At 59.2% G+C, this 24,888-nt stretch overlaps 1 protein-coding gene across 1 annotated transcript; it reads right to left on the bottom strand.

The window, feature by feature from the left end:
• Positions 1–303: 303 nt before the first annotated feature.
• On the bottom strand, positions 304–22,296 carry Dhx8 (DEAH-box helicase 8). Its single transcript, XM_010642975.3, has 23 exons — positions 22,058–22,296; positions 20,398–20,483; positions 19,898–19,970; positions 18,980–19,065; positions 17,820–17,929; positions 17,138–17,491; positions 16,401–16,545; positions 16,118–16,321; positions 15,699–15,786; positions 14,724–14,821; positions 14,153–14,300; positions 11,953–12,134; positions 11,414–11,608; positions 10,798–10,983; positions 10,450–10,660; positions 9,775–9,956; positions 7,657–7,797; positions 5,269–5,424; positions 3,898–4,035; positions 3,487–3,615; positions 3,206–3,402; positions 2,540–2,719; positions 304–1,782 (listed from the first exon to the last, which is right to left on the bottom strand). The coding sequence occupies exons 1-23, from the start codon at positions 22,203–22,205 to the stop codon at positions 1,563–1,565; spliced, it is 3,657 nt and encodes a 1,218-aa protein (XP_010641277.1). The 5' UTR covers positions 22,206–22,296; the 3' UTR covers positions 304–1,562.
• Between the last annotated feature and the right edge of the window lie 2,592 nt (positions 22,297–24,888).

Raw genomic sequence — 24,888 nt, 5'->3', positions numbered from 1 at the left:
GGCACTGGGCTGCTGCTCTCCCCAGAGACAGGGTTCATCTAAGGACTGAGGGCAAGGTACCCACAGGGGGACCTGGCCAGGGCTGGAGGTGCCATGTCCCAGGGCAGGCCAGCGTTGGGAGGGGCATGAAGGTGTGGCCAGGCCCCGGGCTGGGTGGAGGCCCTGCCTGTGCCCACTGGGATATCAGTCCCCACCAGTGAACACCCCAGAGACAGCAGTGTGGTACTGAAGATGAGAGCAAGGGACAGGGAATCAGTTGGAAGATTTTAAAAAATCTATAATTTAATCCCACACGAAAGTGAGGCCACTGGGGGAAGGATCGCCGGTCAGGTGGGAGCCCCAGGTCGGGGAGAGGGGAGCAGTCCTCAAGGTGGGAGGGCAGGGAAGCGGAGTCCAGCACTGACCTTGGCTGCCTGCATCCCAGGATGGTGGCTCTGGGTAGACAAGAAACCCGCGCCCCCAGCCTGACACGAACACAACAGCTGCCCTCCCACCCCCAGGTGACCGTCACCACAGCTGCTCCGATGGACAGCAGAGACCCCACACTGCTGCAGGTGGTGATGCATACATGCTAACCTAGCTACAGGGGGGGGAGGCTGAGGCAGGAGCATCCCAAGCTCGAGGCCAACTCTGGGGGGCTCTGTCTTGAAAAGGCTGGGATGCAGTGGAGGTAGGGCTCCCCCAGTTCTACCCCCATTGCAACAAAACCCAAGCTTCTCTCCTTAGAGTGGGTGCTAGGCACAGCACCAGGGCAGTCTGGGCCCAGGAGCAGCCTTGGCACAGAGATCTGGGCAGGAGTTAAGACGGGGGCACCCAGCTCAGCAGCCCACACCCCATGAACAGCGTCCACAGGGTGCGTTCTGCTGCCTGGTGATGACACCTGTGTGTGACCCTCAGCAGCACGGCCTCATGTCCGGTACCGCGGGGCCCCCAGCACCATGAACTCATGGGGTAGCAGTGGCCACTGCCCAACAGGAAGCAGAGAGAACCAAGAGCAAGATCTGGGGCACAAGGTCAGCTTTGTGCTGGGGTGGGGGCGACAGGGATGCAAAATCCACTGAAGTCCCCAGAGGATGCGCACGTGTGCACGCACGCGCATGCACACACACACACACACACACACACACACACACACACGGAGTGAAGCACACTTGTGCCCTCGCCCAGGACGCCTCCAAAGGAAACGACACGGTGCACACTGAGCAGGGCCAGCTGGCAGCACCCTACAAGGCCGGTAACTCGGGCCACTCTGGCAGAGCCGGGCCTTGGTGCCCAGATCAGCTACAGGATTCTCCACCACACCCCTAGAGTGCAGAGCGGTGGCCCCTCAGCTAAAGACACACCACAGGAAGCCATTCTCGTTTCCTTAAGAAAATAAATATCTCCAGAGGTGACGGGAAGGACGCGGAGGGCTGGGAGGGCAGGGTGCAGACAGCATCGGGCTCCCGTCCCCCGGGCCGCCCTCCTGGAAGCGATACAGGGTGACCCCAAAAGTCCCCGACGGAGGTGAGGGTGCAGCTCCACCCTGCGGGACTGCACGGCCAGGGTGCGGGCCCAGGGCCTCAGCGCCGCCGGAAGGCTCTCGAGATCCTCCAGGCGTTGGGCTCCTCGTAGCGGTTGTACAGGGGCTCCAGGCGCTGCTGCTTCTTCTGCTTGCTGAGCTTGGTGGGGTCGGAGACCTTGAAGAAGGCGGGGGCGAACTCCACCAGCCAGCGCGGGTCGATGGTGGTGACCTCGCGCATGTACTCCTTCGTGGTCAGCACCAGCTCGTGGTACACCACCCTGCGGGACAGCGACACCGCTCAGCTCCGCCCGCCCCACCCTGCCAACACGTGTGGGTGACAGCCTCGCCCAGCCGCACAGCCTGCACCCGGGACACAGGGCTGCGGGACGGACAGCCTGCCACGCTTTCCCTGAGCCCAGTTTCTTACTCAAGAGTTCTGGGGTCCTGAAGAAGGACCCCAAATGCCAGGGGGGTCTGGGCAAGGCCCCAACCCTTCTACCACGGGAGCAGTGATTTCAAGTCATTTCAAGTCATTTTTACACCAGAGTCCTTAATAAGCACCGGGTTTTTTCCTTTCTCCTTTTTTTTGAGATAGGCTCTCCCTAGGTAGGTAGGCTGGCTTCGAATTCGCTATGTGGTCAAGGCTGACCTAGAGCTTCCCTCGATTCTTCTGTCTCCGCCTAAGTGCCGGGGTCACAGGTGTGTGCCCCACGCCCGCCCCAAGCATCCCGTTTCTCTTTTTTTTTGGTACTGGAGATTGAACTTGGGCCCTTGCTCTTATAAGGCAGGCAGCGGAACCACCGAGCCAAACCCCTGGCCCCATTTTTCTTTCCGTGCTGCTCTAACATGATCTGAGTCTCCTCACTAGTCGGCCCCCTCGATGCCCCCTTGCTCTGCTCCATAATGCTCTCTCCCAAAAAGCTTCACTGCGCCCCTTCCCGCCTCTGCCACTCCATGGCAGCAACACCAGGACACGGGGCTGGGGTGCTGCAAACTGACAGGTCCAGGGACCCCCAACCCCGGGCTGACACCTACCACTCAGGCTGCCGGTTGAAGAGGGCGCTGGAGGGGTGGATGTAGACCACCTGCTGGTCGATGAGCGTGCGGTAGCCCTCCTGCGGGTCCTTCTTGGCTGCGTTACGAAAGAAGCCGCTGCAGATGGCCTTCTGCACACGCACTGTGGACTTGCCACATGACACTACGTCCAGCTTGTGCCTGTGTGAGTCAGATGGAGACATAAGCCACGCACTCCACAGAAGACGGCGCCAGGCCACTGCCTTGAGGTCCCCACAGTGGTTCCCAGTGCCTGCCGTCCGGCTCTAAGGGCACCACAGCTCCACCCAGTGGGTACAACAGTCAGGCAGGAGTGCAATCCTAGACCCAGTGTGCTAGGGGGTAGGCTTGGGTTTGGGGATTTTTGTGTTCATTGAGACAGGGTCTGGCTATGCAGCCCAGGCTGGCCTTGAACTCACTGTGATCCTCCTGCCTCAGCCTCCCAAGAGCTGGGACAACAGGCGTGCAGCACCACACCTGGCTTCTAGAAGCTGGCTTCTAGAATCAAAGTATTTCCAACAACCAGCACCGCCCCTTTTATAGGAACTTTCTGGGGCTGCACTGTCACCCAGGGAAGAGCACGAGGTGGGAGCCCACAGCCTGACATGCCACCCAGGGACCCCACACCAGCCCAGGCCACACCCCCACCTGTCCATGATGCCCAGCATCTGCTTGCGGATGTCCTGCGCCCGGCGCAGGGAGCGGGCCTGGATGAAGTTCTCATAGCACCAGGGGTTGGAGAACTTGTTGTTTTTCCAGGAGTTGTACACGGCCAGCAGTGTGAGGTGGTCACCCTCCGTCTGGTGGAACTTGGCCTTCTTCTGGTCAGCGAGGGCTTGTTTGTCCTGCCAAGTGGGGGCTGGTGGTCACCTCCCGCTCATTTCCCAGCCCAGCAGCTGCCCACCCCCACCGCCCGCAGTCCCGGTCACCTTGGGCCTGTAGAAGACGTTCTGCACGGACAGCATGGACACGATGGTCAGCATCTCCTCGCTGCAGCCCAGGTGCACTGACATGATGAGCATCTTGCACAGCATCGGCTCCAGCGGGAACTCCGCCATCTGTGACGGGCACAGGGGACACCACACTGCAGGTCCGAGGCCGCCGTGGGAACCAGCCCAGGTTTCCTTCCACCCCGACAAACCCCGATGGAGCACGGGAGGCCGAAACACAGCTCCCCTCAGGACAGCTGGGGCCCTGCGCACTCTGTAAGAGTAAACTGGTCCGGGACTGGGCCCAGGACAGTGAGCTGTGACCAAATCTTCTCCTGAGAACAGAAAACGCTTCCCAGGGGTGGTGGAGAGAGCACCCAGGCCCGTAGCCGCAGCCTGTCCAGCACTCACCCTGCGGCCCAGGCGGGTAAGCAGGCCCTCGTCGTCCAGGGCCCCCAGTGTGTAGAGCTGCTCCATGGCCGTGATGAGGGTCTCCATCGGGGGGGCGTCCATGAAGTCGAAGGACAGCAGGTCGTTGATGCCCATGGCCTGGGAGGGGACAGAGTGGCTCAGGAGAGCGGACAGGGAGGGGATGCACTCAGCAAGGGCAGAGGGTCTCACACACACAGAGCCGCCTGAAACTCAAAATACCAGAAAGCAGGTGCCTGCTGGGTGTGGCAGCGCACACCTGTCCTCCCCGCCCTTGGGAGGCTGAGGCAGGAAATGGCAGAGTCGGAGGCCACCTGGGCTACACAGAAAGCATGTCCTTTCTCATGGTGTAAAAACGGGCCAAGGACTGAAGTAGACATCTCTCTGAAGAAGGACAAACGCCCACCAAGCACTGGTGCAGGGAAAAGCGAACCAAATCACTGCAAGGGCCAGAGGTGTAGCTCGGGAGGCCTGCCAGGCCGCAAGGTCCTGGACACATCCCCACCGCCTCGGACACACCTTCAGGATGGCCTGAGCCGCAGCAACGGCAGAACCAAGCTGTGGTGAGGAGAGGAGGCCTCACACTGCTGGGAGGAACCCGACGCCGGGGCTGCCTCAGAGAGCAGCTGAGAGATGGGCCTAGGCCCATGCCACCGGTCACTGTGCCCCTGCTCTGCCTGGGACCAGGAGGCTGAGTGCGGAGGAGTGGGATCCGCACAGCGTAGTTCTCAGCACGGCCAGAAGGTGGCACCACCCCAGGCAGCCAGCAGGTGCTGGAGGCGTTCAGCGCACCTGCCTGGGAGAGCAGTGAGTGTACACCCCGGGTAGGTCTGGCCGTCTCCTTGCTGGGCGTTGCCACCTCTGCCAGAGTGTGCGGACCACACAGGCGACCACGCAGGCTGCTAAGCTCTCGGGCCACGGATGCCTGGGGCCATAACACCGGACCGTGCTGGGAGAAATCACAACCACAGCGGCAGAGTAAACGGACCAGACCGTGAGCCCACACAGAGCTGTAGGGAGGCAGAGGCAGGGCCCGCACCCACGGCTGTCCCAGCTGGCACCTGAACGCTAAACAAGAGCAAGCTCTGCCTGGCTCTGCCCGGCTCCACCTGGCCACACAGCAGCGGGGACCGGGATGGGACGGGTGAGGGTTCAGGACGAGGGCCCAGCCGGGCACTCCCAGGATGCCTGCTCCCCAGGAGCAGAATCCGGTCACGGGCGTCAGCCCATTTCCCTAATTCCCTTCTTGTAAACGCTCTAATGGAAACCCTCTCACAACCCAATGTCTGGCTGCTCACTGGGGAAAGGTGACCACAGGGACCAGTCTAGGGAGGGGACGTGCCCGCCAGCTACCTTGAGGGACAGCACGGTGCTGGCCAGGTTGGTCCTCTGGATCTCGGGCACGTTGGTGGTGAGCATCTCGTCGCGGTAGGCACGCTCCGTGTACAGCCGGTAGCACTTGCCAGGGCCCGTGCGGCCTGCCCTGCCCGCACGCTGCTTTGCCTGGGCCTGGGGACACGTGGGGACAAGGCCGTCGGACATCGGACATCTGCATCTGTGCCCTTCCTTGGGGGCCGTTTCCAAAGGGACGCGCACCACAGTCCCTTGCCCACACTGGTGCTTGGATCCACACGTGTAGGCCAAGAACACAGAGGCCTGAACGTGGTGACAAATCCGGCCTGCAGTGCAGGGAACAAGAACCAGCCAGGACCCTGCACTGTGTGGACTCAGCGCTCGGTGACACACGTACGGCCACTCAGTGCTCCCTCCGGCTCCAGGGCCTGCCTGGGACCGAAGCTCTACACAGAGCCAAACGCGGGCTGCGCTCACTGAGGTGCCCGATCTCTCATCTCCTCAGACTCCCAGATACCCCTGCAGGCCACAGCCGGGAGAACTAACTACATCAAAGATAAAATTGCCTTTCCTCCCAGGCTGCCACCACCGGATGAGCACAGGCGGGGCTCAGGCTTGGTTCCCGAGTCCACATGGCTGCCCTGGATCCGCTGTGACAGTCTCATCCTCTGCAATACAGGCTGGCAAGAGACGGACGACGCCAGCCTGGAGACACGCAGACACCCAGGACCCTGCCGGACCCCGCATTAGCTGCCATGGTGCCGCGAGTCAAAATGAACGCAGTTCGCAGCTTTTACAGACAGATGATCAACATGAACTGGGCGTGGTGGCACACACCTGCAATCCCAGCACTTGGGAAACTGAGGCAGGAAAATCTCCACCAGCTGGGACACCAGCCTCGCTACGTAGTAAGTTCGAGACCAGCTTGAACTACACAGCGAAAGCCTATCTCAAAAAGCCAAAAAAGCTGTAAGTGAATAAGCAAATAGCTCAGTTCTATCCCCAGTTCCAGGGGTGAGCAGGGGAATAATACAAGCCTGCTGAAAACATTAAAACAATATATAAAAGAACAAGGAAGTCAGGCACGGTGACACACACCTAAAACCCCAGCACTTGGGAGGCTGACGCAGGAGTATCGCTGAGTTCAAGGCCAGCAAGAGCTCATCTCAAAAAACCCCCAAAAAACAGTAAAGAAAACAATGCCTATCAAGCAGGGCATGGTGACCCATACCTGTAATCCTAGCTACCTGGGAGGCTGAGGCAGGAGGATTGCAAGTCTGAGGACAGCTTGGGCAATCTAATGAGACCATGTTAAAAATAAAAAGGGCTGGGGGTGCAGTCCCTGTGTTCAGTTCCCTCTAGAGAAGAACAAAAAAGCTTACCATGCACCAGTACAGAACCCAGCACAGCAACACTCAGCTCTGTGCTTCACCCAGGTATATCACAGCCCGCCACAGCCCAAGCCCTCCACGGCCCGCCACGGCCTGCCACGGCCCACCAAGCTCACCAGGTGCACTACTCTGCTAAAATGTGGCCACCAGTCATTGTTTTCTCAGTACTGGGAACTGAACTCGGTGCCTTGACACTAGCTACACCCCAGCCCTTTCTAGTGTTTATTTTTTTAACTTTGACACAGTCTCCCTAAATCATGAAGTTTCCTACCCAGGCTGGGCTTGAACTTCCGACCCTCCTGCCTCAGCCTCCCAGAGTGCTGGGATGATAGGCATGTAGCACCTTGCCCAGTTCAGGCCACGCATCAGTGTCATACCAGTCACAGTACTGTGCAGTTCACTTTTCCAAATAACCCATCACAGCTACACGCACCAGCACGGAACACAGACGCACACCCTGTGGGGTGGGTGAAGTGTAGGGTTAGTGCGCTGCCCCCAGGAAGCTCAGTCCAGGGGGCCCCTTGGCTGGTGAAGGGTGCAGACTCCTACCCCCAACTCTCACAGCCTAGAAAAGGGACAGCTGGCTTAGAGGGACAAACGCTGTTGCCACACTGCCCTAAAAAGATGATCAGGAAATTCTTCCATAATCACCAAAGGATCACAGTCACCTCACGAATTACCGCTAACTCAGATACACGGGTAAGTAGGGCTCCTTAACACACATGTTCCAGCCGGGCGTGGGGGCGCACGCCTGTAATCTCACCACTCGGGAGGCTGAGGCAGGAGGACTGCTGTGAGTTGGAGGCTAGGCTGGGCTACACAGCAAGACGCAGTCTCAAAGCACAAAAAAATGTTCCTTCTACCTACAGCAGGTCATCTAGGAAGCTAGGATTCAAGTTTTACAAAACTCGGTTATACGGACTAAGACTGCAGAGGAACAGAGACAATTTACCCCTCTACCGTGCAGGCCCAGGCCCAGGGTGCGCGGCGGCCATACCTGCGAGATGGGCGTCACCACGAGCTGGTCGATGCCCGTCTTGGAGTTGTAGACCTTCTGCTTCACAAAGCCAGGATCCACCACATAGTAGATGCCATCGATGGTCAGCGAGGTCTCTGCGATGTTGGTGGCAATCACGACCTGCAGACGAGGCCCGTGGAGTGGAGTGGAGTGGGAGGCACCTGCCAAGCCCAGCTGCCTCTTTCCCCACAGGGCCAGGCTGGGCGGGTGGACCCCAAGCTACAGAAGGGATGGAGCCGGCCCTGCCCAGAGCCAGTGCTGCTGACTGCCCCTCGGGGAAAGCAGCGGGCTCCTGGCATCCCCTGTGCCAGTGCAAAATGCGCTTTCCTTCCCCGGCGAGACCCAGATGCAGAGCAGAGCGGCCTGGCGCTGCCCCAGATCGGGAAACACAATCCCTGGGGATCAGGGCTGCACAGACGGGCAGGCTGGACCTGGCCCACAGACGGCTCCCCGCCTGGCCGCCTGTCCAGCACGGCTTCCCGAGGAGGCCTGGGGCAGGGTTCAGGCCAGAGCTTGAGACCCGGGAACCTCGGTGTGTGAGACCTGCCCTCTGGGCCGCTCAGCGGCTACGTGGCTTCCCAGGTCTTGACCCCATCACTGCAGGAAGCTTCAGAACCACCTGTCCCCCAAAGGAAGCACAGCGCCAGAGTGGCTGGAGCCGCACACACAGCCTGGTGCTGGCCTGTGCCGCGCGTGCCATCTTTTTTTGGGGGGGTACTGGGGATCAAACTTGGGCCCTTGTGCTTTTGAGGCAGGTGGCAGCGCCACTGAGCTAAATCCCCAGCCCCTTTGTTTCTTTTCTAAAAACTTTTTTTTTTTTTTGGTTTTCTGAGACAGGGTCTTGTTGTGTAGTTTAGCTGGCCTTGAACTCAGCAATCCTCCTGCCTCAGCCTCTGGTTCTGTGCTAATGCTCCCCTCATCTGTCTGTAGCTGCCTGAGTTGTTTCCCCTCTAAGTATGTCGCGAATAACAGCACTACAAATACTGGTTTGAACTGTCAGTGTGTTGTTCAGACCTGGAGATCGAACCCAGGGCCATCACACTGAGCTACAGCCCCAGGGTGTAAGCTGAGCCAAGGTCTAAGTTGCACAGGCTGGGCTTGAACTTGCAATCTTCATGCCTCAGCCTCCCAGAGTGCAGAAACAACAGGTGTGGGCCACCTCACCTGGCTTGGTTTACAGGTTTTCATGTATGTGCATGCACACACTTGTGTGCACGCACACGCACACACGCACATTTCTATTTCCCTGTGGCTATTTTCCTGGGAGACAGATGGGCTCAGATAACAAGCTGGAACAGGGACCTGTGGTGGGTGCTGGGATCACAGGGAAAGTCAGCACCTCCTCCAGCCTCCCCACTGTTTTCTGGGGAACTGGGGTTGAACCCAGCTACATCCCTAGCCCTTTTCATTTATGAGACAGGTTCCTTCTATGTGACCCAGGCAGGGCTGGAACTTGCAACCCTCCTGCCTCAGCCTCCCAGCTACTCCTGCGGACCCATACTTGGGCTGCCCCAGTATGAAGGCCACGTTTCCTCTCCTCACTGGCCCAGTCTCAGGCTTTCTGTCAGAGCAGTAGAAGATGGACAGACATGGATGTGAGCGGGTGCCTTTGTCCTCCCGGCACCTCCCGCGCTGCACACACTTGTACTCAGCTCTAACCCCGGACCACGCAGCCGGCTCCTGCAGGACCAGCCACAGCCATCTGGGACACTCGTGCTGTCACAGGACTCGGAGAGCTTCCCTGATCCACAGGGGACACCTGCCCTGTCCTGCTGCCTCCTTGTCATAGGTGAAAAGCCCAGCAGAGTGGGGAGTGGTGGAGCACGCCTGTCATCCCAGCACTTGGGAGGCTGAGGCAGGAGGATGGCTGTGAGTTTGAGGCCAGCCTGGGTTACAGAGTAAGAACCTGTCTCAAAAAAAAAACAACAAAAAAAAAGCTGGGCACGGGCCCCACAGGACACCAGTCCAACTGTGAGGCAGTGGACAGGGTACCTGGAGCAATTAGGCGTTAACCTAAAAACTGTGCCGAACAGGAAGCAAGGAAAAAGAGAAGTCACGGCGCACCCAGCCCTGCGGACACAGGTGGGCAGCTGTTACCTTCCTGCTGCCGGGTGGGGCCGGGTCGAAGATTCGGGTCTGCATCTCGCTGGGCAGAGCAGAGTACACGGGCAGGATGATCAGCTCGGGGACATCGGGGCCCAGCGACTTCATCCTCTCGTAGAGGATCTCACAGGCCGTGTCAATCTCCTCCTGCCCGGTCAGGAAGACCAGGATGTCACCTAGAAGAGTGCGGAACAGGGCCGGGGCTCAAGCTCCGGGCTGCACACATGGGGGCAGGCTCACTGCCTTGGCTTCGCTCCTGTCCTGCGTTTTCTTTAACAGATAGTTCTGCTACGCTGGTCCCAAGTATCTGGGCTCAAGTGATCCTCCTGCTTCAGCCTCCCAAGTAGCTGGGACGGCAGCACTGGCTTGTGCAAGCTTTGGGCAATGGTAACAGACACGCCAAAGACAGGAAATGCACTTTCTCGTTCTGGCCTCTGGCTACACCCAGACATTGTCCACCACTGTGTGAGTAGCCCGCAGGCCACTCTTACATTTTTCACCAACATTTCAAAGACGCAGCCTGAGCTGCACAGACCTGTACTTCAAGGGAAAGAGACTCTCCGGCCAGAGCCCGCCTGGGAAGCCAAAGCACCTGAAGGCCTGCGCGGCAGCTCACAGAGGCCCTACGTTCGGCCCCAGGCAGCACCTCTGCGGGTCAGCAGCACCCACCTGGCGGCTCAGTGAGGTGGATCTGCATGACAGTGATGAGGCTGGCGTCCAGGTAGTCGGTCTCGGGCTCCTTGGTGTACAGGATCTCCACGGGGTAGGTGCGGCCCGGGATGGTGAAGATGGGAGCCTCGTAGAAATACTGGGAGAACTTGACCGCGTCCAGCGTGGCCGAGGTGACAATCAGCTTCATGTCCTGCCGCTTCTGCACCGTCTGCGGGGAGAGGGGAGCAGGGGCTCAGGACGAGGACCTGGCTCCCCAGCCCCTGCTTCTCCCTGGTCCGCTCCTGGGCCCAGCCCCTGGAGACCCCACCCCAGCCATGCTCCCGAGGGGAAGGGCGAGGCCAGCACCTTCTTCAGCAGCCCGAAGAGGACGTCGGTGTGGATCGTGCGCTCGTGGGCCTCGTCCAGCATGATGATGGCGTACTGCGTCAGGTCAGGGTCGATCAGGCACTCGCGCAGCAGCATGCCGTCTGTCATGTACTTGATGACGGTCTCAGGACTGGTGCAGTCCTCGAAGCGGATGGTGTAGCCCACCTGGAACAGCACAGACGTGGCTCAGACACGGTCCCTCGGCACGGGTGTGGTGCCGGCAAGGCTTCAACCACAACCGCTTTCTGGTTTTTGGAGACAAGGTCTCCCTGTGTAGCCCAGGCTGGCCTCAAACTCTTGGCGACTCTCCTGCCTCAGCCTCCCCAGGGATGGGTTTGCAGGAACCATCGTCTCAATACAGAAATCTGGGGCCAGGGATTTAGCTCAGTGGTTCCGCCATCTACCTCACAAGCACAAGGTCCCAAGTTCGATCCCCACGATTGGGAAGAAAAAAACAAAACAAAACAGAAATTTTACCCCAATGTTCAGTTTTCTACACGGGGCTGTGACCCTGGACGGAGGGCACCCCATAGCCTCCAGGAAAAGCCTGAAGAGGAGCATCCCCATCTGCCCTCTGGGCAGCCTCCCCACCTACCTCCTGCCCCAGGCAGCAGCCAAACTCCTCTGACACCCTCTTGGCAACGGACATGGCGGCCACACGCCTGGGCTGGGTGCAGCCGATCTTGCCCCGAGACGTGTAGCCGGCCTCTGCCAGGTACTGGGTGATCTGTGTGGTCTTCCCAGACCCTGTCTCGCCAATGACGATGAGGATCTGGTTGTCGTGGACCGCCTGAGGCAGGGAGACATGGTCACCCACAGCACTGCCCCCCGCCGCCACCCCCAGATCCCGTCCCCTCCCCTGGGTCACGCCTAGCCCACCCTACGGTAACCACGCAGGGTTACAGTCAGCAGCAGGACTCCTCCAGGGAGCACATCCAGCCTACGGCAAAGCAGCCCCTGGAGCAGCGTCCTCGCCTGCAGGGCCATCGGCCAGCACCCCGACTTTAGCTTCCGCCTGGAGCTGTGGGCCTCAGGCCTCGCACCCCAACGCTGCCCATGGGGGTGGCAGGCCCCCACTCCAAACACATCTTCCTTGGCTCAGCAGAAAGAGCCTCGGCGGGCGCCGGCACCCACCTGCACCAGCTGGCCCTTCAGCCTGTAGATGGGCAGCCCCTCCCGCTGCTCCACGATGGACAGCTGCGTCTTCTTGCCGTAGGACGCCTTGTTGCCCCCGAACGCGTGCTTCTTCCACTCGGGGATGTCGCTGGGCATCACCCCGATGCCCCGCATGTTGGCCGCGATCTGCCTGCCCTCAGCTGGAAGGAGACAGCCACTGAGTCTGGTCCCCGAGCCCGCAGCCCAGGCTCCCTGAGGGCCTCTGTAGGTCACCCGCCACGACCCCGCCGGCCTGGCCCTGCCCCTCAGTCCCCTCCCTCTGCTGGGCTGGCCCGGCCGCAGCCTGCAGCCCAGTGTGTGTATCTGGCCGCTCTCTTGGCGTAAGGTTTTCAAGGCTAACACACTGCACACCTGTGACCGCAGCCCAGAAGAAGACTGAGGCACGAGGTTTGCAAGTTCTGGTCCTGCCAGGGCAACTCAGCGAAGCCCTGTTTCTAAATAAGGAGTGAAAAAGGGCTGGGGCTGCAGCTCAGGGCTAGAGCACCCCTGGGTTCCACCCCCCGGCACAGGACGAACGGTCAGCCCGGACTCCTGTGAGAAGCGGACAGTCTTCAAGGTGCTCTGGGATACGCAAATGCACCATGGCCAAAGCCCCGGAAGAGGGAGCCCGAGGCAGAGGACAGGGGCGCTGAGGAGGAAACCGCTCAGTGAGGGTGCTGGCCATCCCACGGCAACCGCTGCCACCACAGCTGCTCTCCTGACTCCGTCGTCCGCCCGCCGTGGACCGAGCCAGAGCCGCCGTCCACAGGCCAGGCCCCGGCCTTCCCGTCCCCACTTCACGCCTGGCCTCCAGCCCATTATGCCACGCGCACAGACACGCAGCTGAGGGGAGGACACGGTGCGAGCTTCCGCGACTCAGGCTCAAGTCCCCGTCTCCACCCGTGTTGTGAGGCGCAGCACAGCAGACTCACCTGCAGCCCAGTCAGCTAAATCGCCCACAAGGGGTCTCACGCACAGGTTTCAGCTACACACTTTTTTCTTTTATTTTGCAGTGCCACACTGGGGACTGAACTCAGGACTTTTACCCTGACCTACATCCAACTCTTATTTCTCGTTTTGACACAGGATCTTGTTTAGTTGCCCAGGCTGGGCTTGAATTCACGATCTTCCTGTCTCAGCCTCCTGGAGTGCAGGGATGATAAACACCCAGCACTACGTCTGTGTATCATCTTTAGAATCAAAAACAAAGTTGGGAGGCTGTTTAGACACTACGTAGCCCAGGCTGGCTTTAAACTGGCAGCAATCCTCCTGCCTCAGACTCCTGAGTGCTGGGATTACAGGTGGGTGACATCACTCCCGGCTTCAAAATAAAGATTTTTAAGTTACTCAGAAAATTAAAATTCAGCCAACCTATGGTAAACAGTTTTTTGTTTCACTTCCAGCACCTGTGCTCAAGCCCCCCGCCCCGTGGACCGAGCCAGAGCCGCCGTCCACAGGCCAGGCCCCGGCCTTCCCGTCCCCACTTCACGCCTGGCCTCCAGCCCATTATGCCACGCGCACAGACACGCAGCTGAGGGGAGGACACGGTGCGAGCTTCCGCGACTCAGGCTCAAGTCCCCGTCTCCACCCGTGTTGTGAGGCGCAGCACAGCAGACTCACCTGCAGCCCAGTCAGCTAAATCGCCCACAAGGGGTCTCACGCACAGGTTTCAGCTACACACTTTTTTCTTTTATTTTGCAGTGCCACACTGGGGACTGAACTCAGGACTTTTACCCTGACCTACATCCAACTCTTATTTCTCGTTTTGACACAGGATCTTGTTTAGTTGCCCAGGCTGGGCTTGAATTCACGATCTTCCTGTCTCAGCCTCCTGGAGTGCAGGGATGATAAACACCCAGCACTACGTCTGTGTATCATCTTTAGAATCAAAAACAAAGTTGGGAGGCTGTTTAGACACTACGTAGCCCAGGCTGGCTTTAAACTGGCAGCAATCCTCCTGCCTCAGACTCCTGAGTGCTGGGATTACAGGTGGGTGACATCACTCCCGGCTTCAAAATAAAGATTTTTAAGTTACTCAGAAAATTAAAATTCAGCCAACCTATGGTAAACAGTTTTTTGTTTCACTTCCAGCACCTGTGCTCAAAGTGCAACCAGCCAGCACACTCTAACGGAGAGGGGAAACTGAGGCTAGCCCCCCGCGACCACCGTGGGGCCCTACCGTCAGGCAGGGGGTCGACCCAGTGCTTGTTGAGGCCCATGGGGATGGAGTCCATCTCGGCCTCCCGCTGCGCCTGCTTCAGCTCCCGCCGCTCCTTGGCCAGCGCGCTCTGCATCATGGCGGCCTGGGACAGGGAGCCGTCTGGGTTCTGCGGGGAGGGAGGGGCGTCACTCACATAGGCCACGAAGAGCAAGGCTCACCTCAGGACGGCAGACACGGCAAGGGCCACCGAGGGCTGGGGTGGCGTGAAGGGCATGGGAGGGACAGGAAGGGACCCTGCTGTGCAGCTGAGAGCTGGGGTCGAGGCCAATGCGCACACCGGGGAGGCGCCGACCATCGACCTATGCACAGGGGACCCGGCGCAGGAGTGGGGCGCACACCTGCAGCCCGTGTGCACCCCAGGAGGCTGAGGCAAGAGCACTGCCAGCTCCAGCCCTAGGTTCAATCCCAGCACCACAAAGGGTGGGGGCCACGCGTCCCGAAGGGTGGAGTCTGCCGTGGTGCCGGCGGTCATGCAGGCGGCAGAGTGGCCACCTCGCTCTCAGGGCAGGAGCGCAGCCCGTCGCCTCACCTTGACGATCTTGATGGGGCTCATGTCCATGCTCTGCTTTGTGTGGCCTCGCAGGAATGGGGGCTCCTCCTCCACCAGCTCTATCTCCAGGTCCTCATCTGGGTCCAGAAGGGAGAGGGGCCACAGGAGAGGGAGAGCGGAAGAGAGGTTGGCTCATTTCCTTAAGACAGGAATTTCTATGAGCTCCGATGATCTTGGCCCACAGAGGCCTCCGAAAGGGAGGGCAAAATGAGGGACTCGAACCCGCGACCGCCCTCCTCCCCCAGCCCCAGGAGATTCCCAGGCATTTGCGCCTGGTCCAGGAAACAGTCAGGGCGCTCTGGGGAGGAGGCTCAGGCTGTGGAGAAACACCTGGGCTCTGATAGCCTGCGTGGCGTCAGGGCGCACCACCCCACTGTTACAGAGAAATTCTTTACCCGCGGTGGTAGAGGGACAAAAAAAGGCTTCAAAATTAGTCGGAAACCAGGCATGGTGGGCACACCTGCCGACCCCACACTCGGGAGGCAGAAGCCAGACTGCTGCTAGTCTGAGGCCCGCCTGGACCGCTGACCAAGACCCCGTCTCAGAATGGAAAATGACTGCAGGCGAAGCTCAGGGCAAAGGCTCTGGGTCCAAGCCCAGTATGGGGGAAAAGGAAAAAGAGGCCGGCAGTCGCCCCCAGGAACAGAGCACGATTCAGGGGCTCAGGTGCACTGGTCACGCTGCCGCTGTTCCAGGACCCAGTCCAGCTGTGCAGAGCCACAGCTCAGACTGACCCGGGCGATCGGGGCCCATGGGACGATGACTGAGCCACGCCAAGCTCACCCCAAGTGCGGCTGCTGGAACTTCTCACGTCCCGGAAACACAGGCAGCACGCGTGACACACAACTGCCACACCAGAGAGCTTCCTGCTTCCCTCCGGAGGCCACAGGCCTGGGCCACGGTGGCTGCCTGTCCACCACCCACCCTCGCCCACGAGCCTGGCCCAGGTGCTACCTTCCTCGTCGTCCACCTTCGGGAGGATGCCCGTCTCCTCGTCGAAGTCCGGAAACTCCTCCTTGGAGAGGACGTTGGCCGCGATCATCTAAGCCAAGGGACAGAGCGACACCATCACTCCCTGGGGCCGGGCCAGCAGCCCCAGCGGGAGCCCAGGTCTCTCCTCCTCCTCCCACCCAGGACGTCCCTCATGCCCTCCTGGGCCTGCGCGTTCTCCCTGACAGTCATCGGGTGCGGCCCCCACTGTGCTTTTCCCGGACTCGTCACTGTCCCGGCCGCCCAGGCGGAAGCCGTGCTCAGCTGGCTGCGCCTTCACATTTCCCAGGAGGAGGACACAGCAGCAAGGACCAAAACTGCGACTGCTGCACCACAGTCCCCGGGGTCACACCTCCTCCCCGCCAGGCCGACCCAGCGCCCACCTGCTTGATCTCCCACTTCTCGGGGTCCGAGATACGCGTCAGACGCTTGCGCTCCAGGGAATCATCCTCCACCTCGGGGGCGCTGACCAGCGACAGGTGGCTGGGCCGGTCCGGGTTCCGCATAGACGTCTCCTCGCTGGCCTCCCCGACCAGGTTCCGCCGCCGGTTTGGGTTCAGGTCCTCTCCGCTCTCCTGGTCCACGTCCTGAGCAAAGAGCAGGGCGTCGGCTCCCTTGCTGCCCAGACGTGCCCGGCCACCCTGCACCTGCCGCCGCCGCACCCACCTTCATGCTCAGGCTGGTCTTGGTCCCCGTGAAGGACAGCACTTTGACCTTGACCCGCTGGCCCTTGCTCACCACGTCCGCCACGTTGGCCACGCGGCCCTCACGCCGCAGCTCAGAGATGTGCACCAGGCCTTCCCACCGCTTCCTGGGAGAGGAGACACTGCTGGGCACCACCCGCTGGCAGGACAGGGGTGGCCATAGCCAGAGCGAGGTGCTTGGGCTCCTCCCTGACCCCGAAAACAGGAGGGAAGGGAGGGTGAAGAAACAGAAAAGGAGAGGGAAAGGAAAGTCTTCACCTCACAAGAAGGGAGCCACACAATCATGAAGGCTCTGCATCCCCAACCTTGCAAAGGAAAGGAGCTGGGGACAAAGACACAAATTCTCAGCCCCCCAGCACGGATCCTGAAGGCCCTCAGGGGACGGTTAAGTGCCCTACTGGGGCACTGCAAAAACAAGGATGCCCGAGGTGGCACAGGCCAGCACCCTGGGAGGCTGAGGCAGCGAAATCACGAGTTTGAGTCCTGTCTGGGCAACTTGGCAAGAGCTTGTCTCAAACTGAAAAAGGAAAATGGGCTGGGGACGTAACTCAGTGCAAAGGCCCTGGGCTCCATCCCCGCACGGAAAAAAGCAAGTCAATTTCTAAGAGCTTAGCAGAGCGGATCACCGAACACATCCAACAGTTTCACAGCTCAGAACCACATCTCTGCAGTGACCGATGCCGTGGCACCAGATCCTACCTCAGCCCCTCCAGCTGCACGAAGCACCCGAACTGCATGATGCTGGTGACCTTGCCATTGTAGATGTCGCCAATGGCCGGCTCCTCGGGTGGCGGGCGGTCCACGTGCTTGTCCCGCCACCTGTCCAGGCTCCTCTCCCCATACTTGTCCCGGGGGTCCTTCCGGTCCTTGGCGGGGCTCTGGCTCCTGCTCCTGGACCGGTACCTGGACTTCCCTCTATTCCTCTCCTGGGCCCGGGAGTGAGACCGCGAGCAGGACGGGTGCCTGTGCCTGTGGTCTCGGTCTCCTCTGTCTCTGACTCTGTCCCGGTCCCGGTCCCGGCTCCGGCTCCGCTTTTTCTTCTTCATCCTGTCCCTAATAAATCAACAAGCAGCTATTTGAGAAAGAAACCCCCAGACCTCATGCCCGCTTCCCTGAGCGCGCAGTGTGGCACCGTGCACCTGGCAGGGCCAAGTGACGTCGAGACCCAGACGTCCCTGGAGACTGGAAGGCCCAGCCGACTGCTCTCTGCTCCGCGCTTCACACTCACTGCACACACACTTGTGCGGAGCCCCGAAAACAGACCCGGAGCACACGCATGGCCGGCCGCACTCCGCAGCCTCCTGCATCCTGTCTCGTTCGGTCCACAGAATCAGCCTGCATGGCGCCCGGAAGTTCCCGAGGACGGGGCCCAGCGACATACCGGTGCTCCGCGTCTCTCTGCTTCTCCTGGCCCGTGGCGCTGGGCATCAGGGCCTCCAGCTCTTTCAGGACGTCCACGGCGACCTTCACGTCATCCTCGTCCAGCATGGTCTGCGGGGTAGAGGGGGACGCGCATGAGTCAGCGCTCTGGGGACAGCGATGGCGGCCCCTTCTCCACTGCTGGGACTAGGACTTCCAACAGGGCAGAGGCTGAGTGATTCCCACCACAGAGCTGCTCTGCCCTTCACAGAGCTCAGAAAGGCCACGCGGAGTCAGCAGGGGGTGCCCTTGCTCTGTGCCCACCCAGCCCCTGCTTGTGACTCCCCTGGTCCTGCACCTGCAGCAGTGACTGCCCACGACTGCCTGCCCAGCATCCCCAAGGGACAAATCCACAAAGTGCTGGCTGTGGGACACCACGCCACGCCCCGACAGCACAGCAGGACGCTGCCAGCAGTGGTGTGCAGGCCGGAAACAAACAACACCATCTATCTCTGCGTTCGGCTCGAGACAAGGCCTCCCAGCAGCCCAGCCTCAGGCGCCCCGTGCTTGGAGGACAGGTGCCCGCCGCGCCAGCCTCCACACCGCCTTGTCTGGGACTTGAGCACACACAGGCTTGGGGTCTCGGGGCGCCACCGTGCGCTTCGCCTCTGCACTGCCATCTCGCCCGCCCCACGCCAGCGCCAGGGCACCACAGAGGTGCTGGCCACAGGCGCTACTCAACAGATACTCGGTGAAATCAAATTGAAAACGCCTCAAAAATTAGACTCCTAATATGTCATGGAAACCAAAAGAAATCTCTTCTCACACGTCGGACCATCCCGCAAGCCTGCGTGCTTCACGGCCATCTCTCACTGCTTTCTATTCCCAGCCCTGCCCTCCTCGCCCTCCAGCGTCATCCCGCACAGTGCGTTCAGCGAGCAACCGCACGCTTTCCCTTGGAAAAACAACTTCAGATGAACATCACACCAGGGGTGGGCACACGCCTGTCATCCCAGCACTTGGGAGGCTGAGGCAGGAGGATCGCCACAAGTTCAAGGCCACTCTGGGCTACATAGCAAGATCCTCTCTCAAATACACACACATATGCATAATACAAATCTCTTAGGAGACAGAGTTGGGGAAGCCAAGCACCCGCTGCAGAGCAGAGCGGAGCAGTCGTACCCGGACGGCAGGATCGTCAGGCTGGCAGAGCCCGGGGAACAGCTCCTTCAGCTTCTCCTTCTCACTCCTGGGCTTCACAACCGGATCTGATTCCATCGAGGATCGTGAAGTGGGAGAGAGCAACAAGGAGTTTAAAAAGATATATTCAAGGGCCGGGGATTTAGCTCAGTGGTTCCACCGCCTGCCTTGAAAGTGCAGGGACCCGAGTTCGATCCCCGGTACCCACAAAAAAAAATCCAATAAAAAGATATATTCAGTATGACCGGCTAACAAGATAACTTCAATATGACGTTGTGAGATTTCAAACTTGCTACACATCGGATGTGTGATTACAAGTGTAACTTAATTTTCTAAACACACTGACTACCCACCCAGCCCTTAGCAAACCTCCTAACCTAGTATTCTTTGGCTACACCTTAACCTCATAATCCCAGCACTCTGGGAGACTGAGGCAGGAGATAACAAATTTGAGCCCCGCCTGGGCAACTCAACAAGTGGATTAGAGCCAGGTGTGGTGGCACACGCCTGTAATCCCAGCACTTGGGAGGGAGGCTGAGGCAGGAGGCTCACTGCCAATGCAAGACCAGCCTGGGCAGTCTGAATTGCATAGTGAGACCATCTTTAAAAAAAAAAAAACAAAAAACTGGGTGAAACCCTACTTCAAAATTTAAAAAGGGCTGGGGATACCACTCAGAGCAAAAGCCTTGGGTTCAACCGGGGATTTAGCTCAGTGGTTCCACTGCCTGCCTCACAAGCACAAGGTCCCAAGTTTGATCCCTGGTACCAAAAAAAAAAAGCCTTGGGTTCAATCCTCAGTGCCTCCAAGCAGATATTCAGTTTTGTCCTAAGTCCCTCGAAAATGTTCATCAAACACTCCCTGCTCAGCAAGCCCAGGGCACCCAGAAGAGGCTCTCTCACCTTTGCTCGTGGATGGCTTTGCCGGGGGTCGCATGGTCTGGATGAGGCGCAGCAGGTTGCTGACCAGGGAGTCCTGCAGGAAGAGGAGAGTGAATTGTGCGGCCTGGGCCTGCGGGGACGGAGCCACTGCCAGGGAGCTCCACACAGAGCCGGCCTCATGGCCCTGGGGAAGAGCCCCCCAGCTCCCTTCCACCCCTCATCCCCCACCGTTCAGAACCAGCTCCAACACCTCCAAATCTCCACACTCACTGACTTCCCGATTCACGGAACCAGAACGCACACACTGCACACATCCTGGACAGGGCCGCACGAAGTCGGCGGAACACACCCACGGGCCGTTCCCTGGTACACACAGGCATCCCTTCCTCTAAATCCTACCTTAAACCCTAGCAATCAAGAGTGCCATTAACAGAAAAAAGAGCCAGAATAAACTTCTCTTTCTCTTGAAAAAAAACAGAAGGAAGGAAAGAAAGGAAGTATGAGTCTCCAGGTAAACATACCGTAAATTCTGCGCCGTTTTTTACCAGGGAAGCCTTGAAAGTGTCAAAGGTGGTATTTTTCTCAGCGAGACTGATCACAAACTCAGCTGCAAAAGAAGGAAAGAAATTAAGCAAGCAGACTTGAGTGAGAAATTGGCTCCGAGTCTGTTGAAACAAACTGATCGGATTATCCGCCCATGAACTCCACAGGCAGGAACAAAGCCTGGGCAGTCAAGGTCACACGGGGTCCCGGGTCCCCCACCCTGCCCGTGAACTCCAAGAAATGAAGAGAAGATGCTGCCACAGAAGGGCTCCCCACGCCCGGGGCCTTCACCCCAGGTCAGCAGCCCCTCCTCGCAGGAAACGGTCGGTGTGCAGGATCGCGGTGACAGCGGGCCAAGGGCCAGCCTGCGCAGCCCACAGACGCGACACGCGTGCAGCAGCGTCTGTCTCGCGGTCTCTGGGAGGTCACACCCGAAATGCTCAATGACTACTTCCGTTCCAACCCTAAAAATTTACACAAATCCCACAGGAGACCTGGAAGGCTAGCGCTTCCCTACCATTTCTGGGATGAAATTTGCCTTTATTTATTTATTTTTTTTTTCAGTCCTGGGGATGAACCGAAGGCCTGGACCCCGCCAGGCCAGGCTCCTCACCGCCTTCCTCCCTCAAGGCTAGCATCTGCCTGGGTTCTCCCCACCCGCTCCACAACATGCGTCCTGTGCAGGGGCTGATACTGCTCTGCTCTCAGGGCCTTAGATGCCGTCCTACCCAGCAGCCACTGAGGCAGGACTGGAATCCGGGGGTCATAGCTCAGCCATGCTCTTTAGAGAAAGCTGCAGGGAAAACTAAGGCAAGCAGCATTTATTCAGCCAGCCGTGCACAGAAAGCTAATCCCACACACTTGGGTTAGGGACACACAGCCTTAGGAGACAGCCCCATTCTGGCTGGAAGGCAAGAGAAAGTGAACGGTAAATTACATCGGCTGTGGGGCGTTTTGTCAGGTGCTACGTGCTCGCCCGGTGGAGAAGGTAGGTATCCCACCTCACATGCTGAGAAAAACAGCTTCAAAGAAAGTAAGGGACTTCCCCCATGTTACATATCTAACCCCCCTAGCCCTTGGTGAGGCAGCGCAGTGCTCTAATCCCAGCTCTCTGGGAGGCTGAGGCAGGAGGATGATGGAAGTAAACCCTGCCTGAGCGACTTGGAGAGACCCTGTCTCAAAACAAAACTAGTAAAGAGGGCTGGGATGTAGCCTTGGGTTTGATTCCCAGTACTAAAAAGATTTAAAAAGCACACACCTAACCTAACCCCTCCTTGCTCTGGAGATGCCGGGTTGCACGCCGCTCTAGCCCTGTCCGCCTGCCCCGGCCCCCATCTGGGACCGGACAGCAGTCAGGCGCCCTCCGCGCCTCCGCCCCGATGCCGCCCAGCCCGTCACCCCCTCTGGGGTCCCAGTCTGCAGCCCTGGCCCGGTTTCTGAGTTCCCGGGGATGGCTGGCCCGGAAGGTCCAGCACCAGGGTCTGGGAGTAGCGAACGGAGCCCTGCGAAGCTGACCGCGACCCCACCGAGGAAGACGGTGAAGGCAGACGACGGCGACAGAAGCGACCGCCACCGCCACCGCCACCGTCCCGGCCGCCGCGGCCCCCGAATCCCAAGCCAAAGCCCACTCGGACTCACCGAGATCCTTGTCGTTGATCCCCAGGTGGTTGTCCAGCTCCGTGCAAACCTTGGACACCAAGGACAGATACTCGAGCTTGGCGAGTTCCTCCGCGGGGCCCGGCTCCGAACCGCAGGGCGCTCCAACCGGAGCTAAGACCACAGCCATAGCTGCCCTTCCCCGGACTGCTTCCAGCCCGGCCAAACTCCCGCTTTTATTTCCGGGTCGGCGCGCGGCTCTTGTTTACCCCACGTTGGAAACTTCCGGAACGTCGTCCGCCGCGAAAGGATGGATCATAGAGATGAGCCCGGAAGTGTGTACAGAAGGGATAACAGGAGTGCTTAACTATGCTCTCTGAATGGCGCCCTCTATGGACAAGAGAAATGTCCCGCCCGCGAGGCCGGAAACGCTCGCTCTCGGCGAATTCCGGCACTGCGTCAGCAGAGGGCGCCCGCGGGCTGCGCTAGGAGCCGAGAGAGGCGACGTGGTGGCCAGTGCTTGCCTGCTCTGTAGGAGCCTTGGCCTGGGCCAGGAAGTGCCCGAGGCTGGAGAAGGGTAGTGCTGGTCCCGGCCCTGTGTTCCCGGGATATGATCGTCCGCGACGCTGACCCGGCGAGAGACTTCAGATCTGTCACTCACCTCCTCCTGGCTCTCAGAGCCCAGTGTGTCAGACAAGCCTGCAGTCCCAGCACTCAGAGAGGCTGAGACAGGAGCATCTTGCGTTTGGCCCAGGAGGTAAAACTTAGTAAAACCCTTGTGTCAAAGATGGGGGACAAAAAAGGGGGGCAGGGGCTGGGGCTTTAGCTCAGTGGTTCCGCCTCCTGCCTCGCAAGTGAAAGGTCCCGAGTTCAATTCCCGGTATCAAAAAAAAGCGGGGGGGAGACAGATACGGAGTTTGTTTTGTTCCTAAACCTCTGTCAGGGAAAGGCCATAGAATCATGAACATAAAGCAGCAAACACGCCGGATGTGGTGGTGCACGCCCCATTCCAGCACTTGGGAGGCTGAGGTGGGAGGATCACAAATTCAAACGCAGCCTGGCCAAATTAGTGACTTAGCAGTTCCCTGTCTCAAAATATAAAAAGGGCTGGGGATGTTGCTCAGTGCAAAGGCGCTGGGTTCAACCCCCAGTGCCAAGAAAGAAAATGGATTTAAAGTTGGGGTGCTGCTCAGGGACAGAACAGGTGCTCCCATGCCTAGGCTCTGAGTTGTGGGGGCTGTCTTCGGGCAGAATGTGTATGTTAATATGAGATACAATGAATTGCTTGTAATCACTGTATTGCCCTCCTTGCCTGGCCTACATGTGACCCAGCAAATAACTTACCTCCACAAAAGATTAAGATAAATGGCAGATAGCTCACTACCTACACTGCCATTCATGAGAGATAAGAAACTATTTCCCAAGCTGGGAGTGGAGGCAGACGCCTGTCATCCCAGCACTCAGGAGGCTGAGGCAGGAGGATCCCCTTGCATTCGAGGCTGGCTTGAGCTACACAGGGAGAGCCTGGCTCAAAAAAACCAAAGGGCTGGGGATTTAGCTCAGTGGTGCCGCTGCCACCTGCCTCGAAAGCAAGAAATAGTCCAGAGTTCGATCTCCTGTACCAAAACAAAAAAAGAAAAAAAAAAATATCATTTCCCGTTCTGAACCCTGCAGCAACAGGGATGTTTCCTGTGTGCGTGTGTGCATGCGTCTGTGTGGCACTCTGGTCCTGGGCCTGTGCTCATGTGCACCGCCACCCACACCCCGTCCCAAGGGCGCGGCTGCTTCTCACACTGTTTCTGCTGAATCCCTGGACTATGGGTCCCAGCCAGGAAACCCAGACAATGTGACTGCCCGGGCAGAGCATAAAGAGCTCGGCCCTGTCCCTGAAAGTGACAGGCGACGTCCTCCTCTGGGCAGGAAGTGAGGAAAACCACCAAGACAGCACGGCCGCTGCCCCCGGGAGGCGGCCCTGCTCCAGATGCCAAGCTGGGTGCCCTACAGCCCGTGTGCGCGACTGCTCCCAAGGGTCATTGTCACAAACATGTGGAGACTTCAGAAAACATGGCCTGGCCCGCTGGAGAGCCCAGGCAGCACCAAGAGGTGGTGACAGTGGCCCAGCCCTCCTGCCGGCAGACTCCGGAGCAGACAAACCCTTCCCTTCGCTCGGCCCCTAAATTAGCCTTGGAGTTGGAACCAGCTTATCACCTTTGTATTGAACACTCTCTGTCTTGGTTTTGGAGACAGGGCCTCACTCTGTAGCCCAGGCTGGCCTTGAACTCAGTGTAGCCCAAGCTGGCCTGGAACTTGTGGCGATCCTCCTGCCTCAGCCTCAAGTGCTGGGATGCTACCGGCTGAACTTCCTCTTCGTGCCTGCACTGTGGCTCCGTGAAGAGTCCAGAGCACTCGGAAACACCCAGAAAGGACTAGAAGGGTCCAAAGGCCACGCCAAGCGGAGGGTCTCAGGCAGAGCTGTTTATGAAGCCCGGGGTGGGAGCAGAACACAGAGCCCGGCCCGTTCCATCCCCCGGGTCCCGCAGGCTCCTTGCGGGCCCTGGCTCCTCTCTGTCATTCAAGGCTTCTTCAGAATCCGGGCCAGAACGAAGCAGGGCTGGCAGGGCTGGAAACCCTGCCTCCCTCCTCACCTCCCCAGTTGTGGGGGCTTCGCCTGCTTACTGGGAACATTGCATCGCCCTTTTTGTTTTTCAGGGCATGTGTTTCTGAGAATGACGGCTCAGTGGCTGTCACTCTGGGCTTTCTCTCCTCTGAGCCCAGGCTGCCTCCTGCCTGGGCCTGGGCCTGGGCCTGTGGCAGCTGCTGGTCCTGGCCTCGGGCCTTCCTTGGAAAGTCCCAGGGTTTCCTCAGCAGGGAGC

The sequence above is a fragment of the Fukomys damarensis genome, unplaced genomic scaffold (genome assembly GCF_012274545.1).
Source record: "Fukomys damarensis isolate Sample0158 unplaced genomic scaffold, DMR_v1.0_HiC HiC_scaffold_13, whole genome shotgun sequence".
Taxonomy (NCBI): domain Eukaryota; kingdom Metazoa; phylum Chordata; class Mammalia; order Rodentia; family Bathyergidae; genus Fukomys; species Fukomys damarensis.
This window is presented reverse-complemented; position numbering and strand designations above follow the sequence as displayed.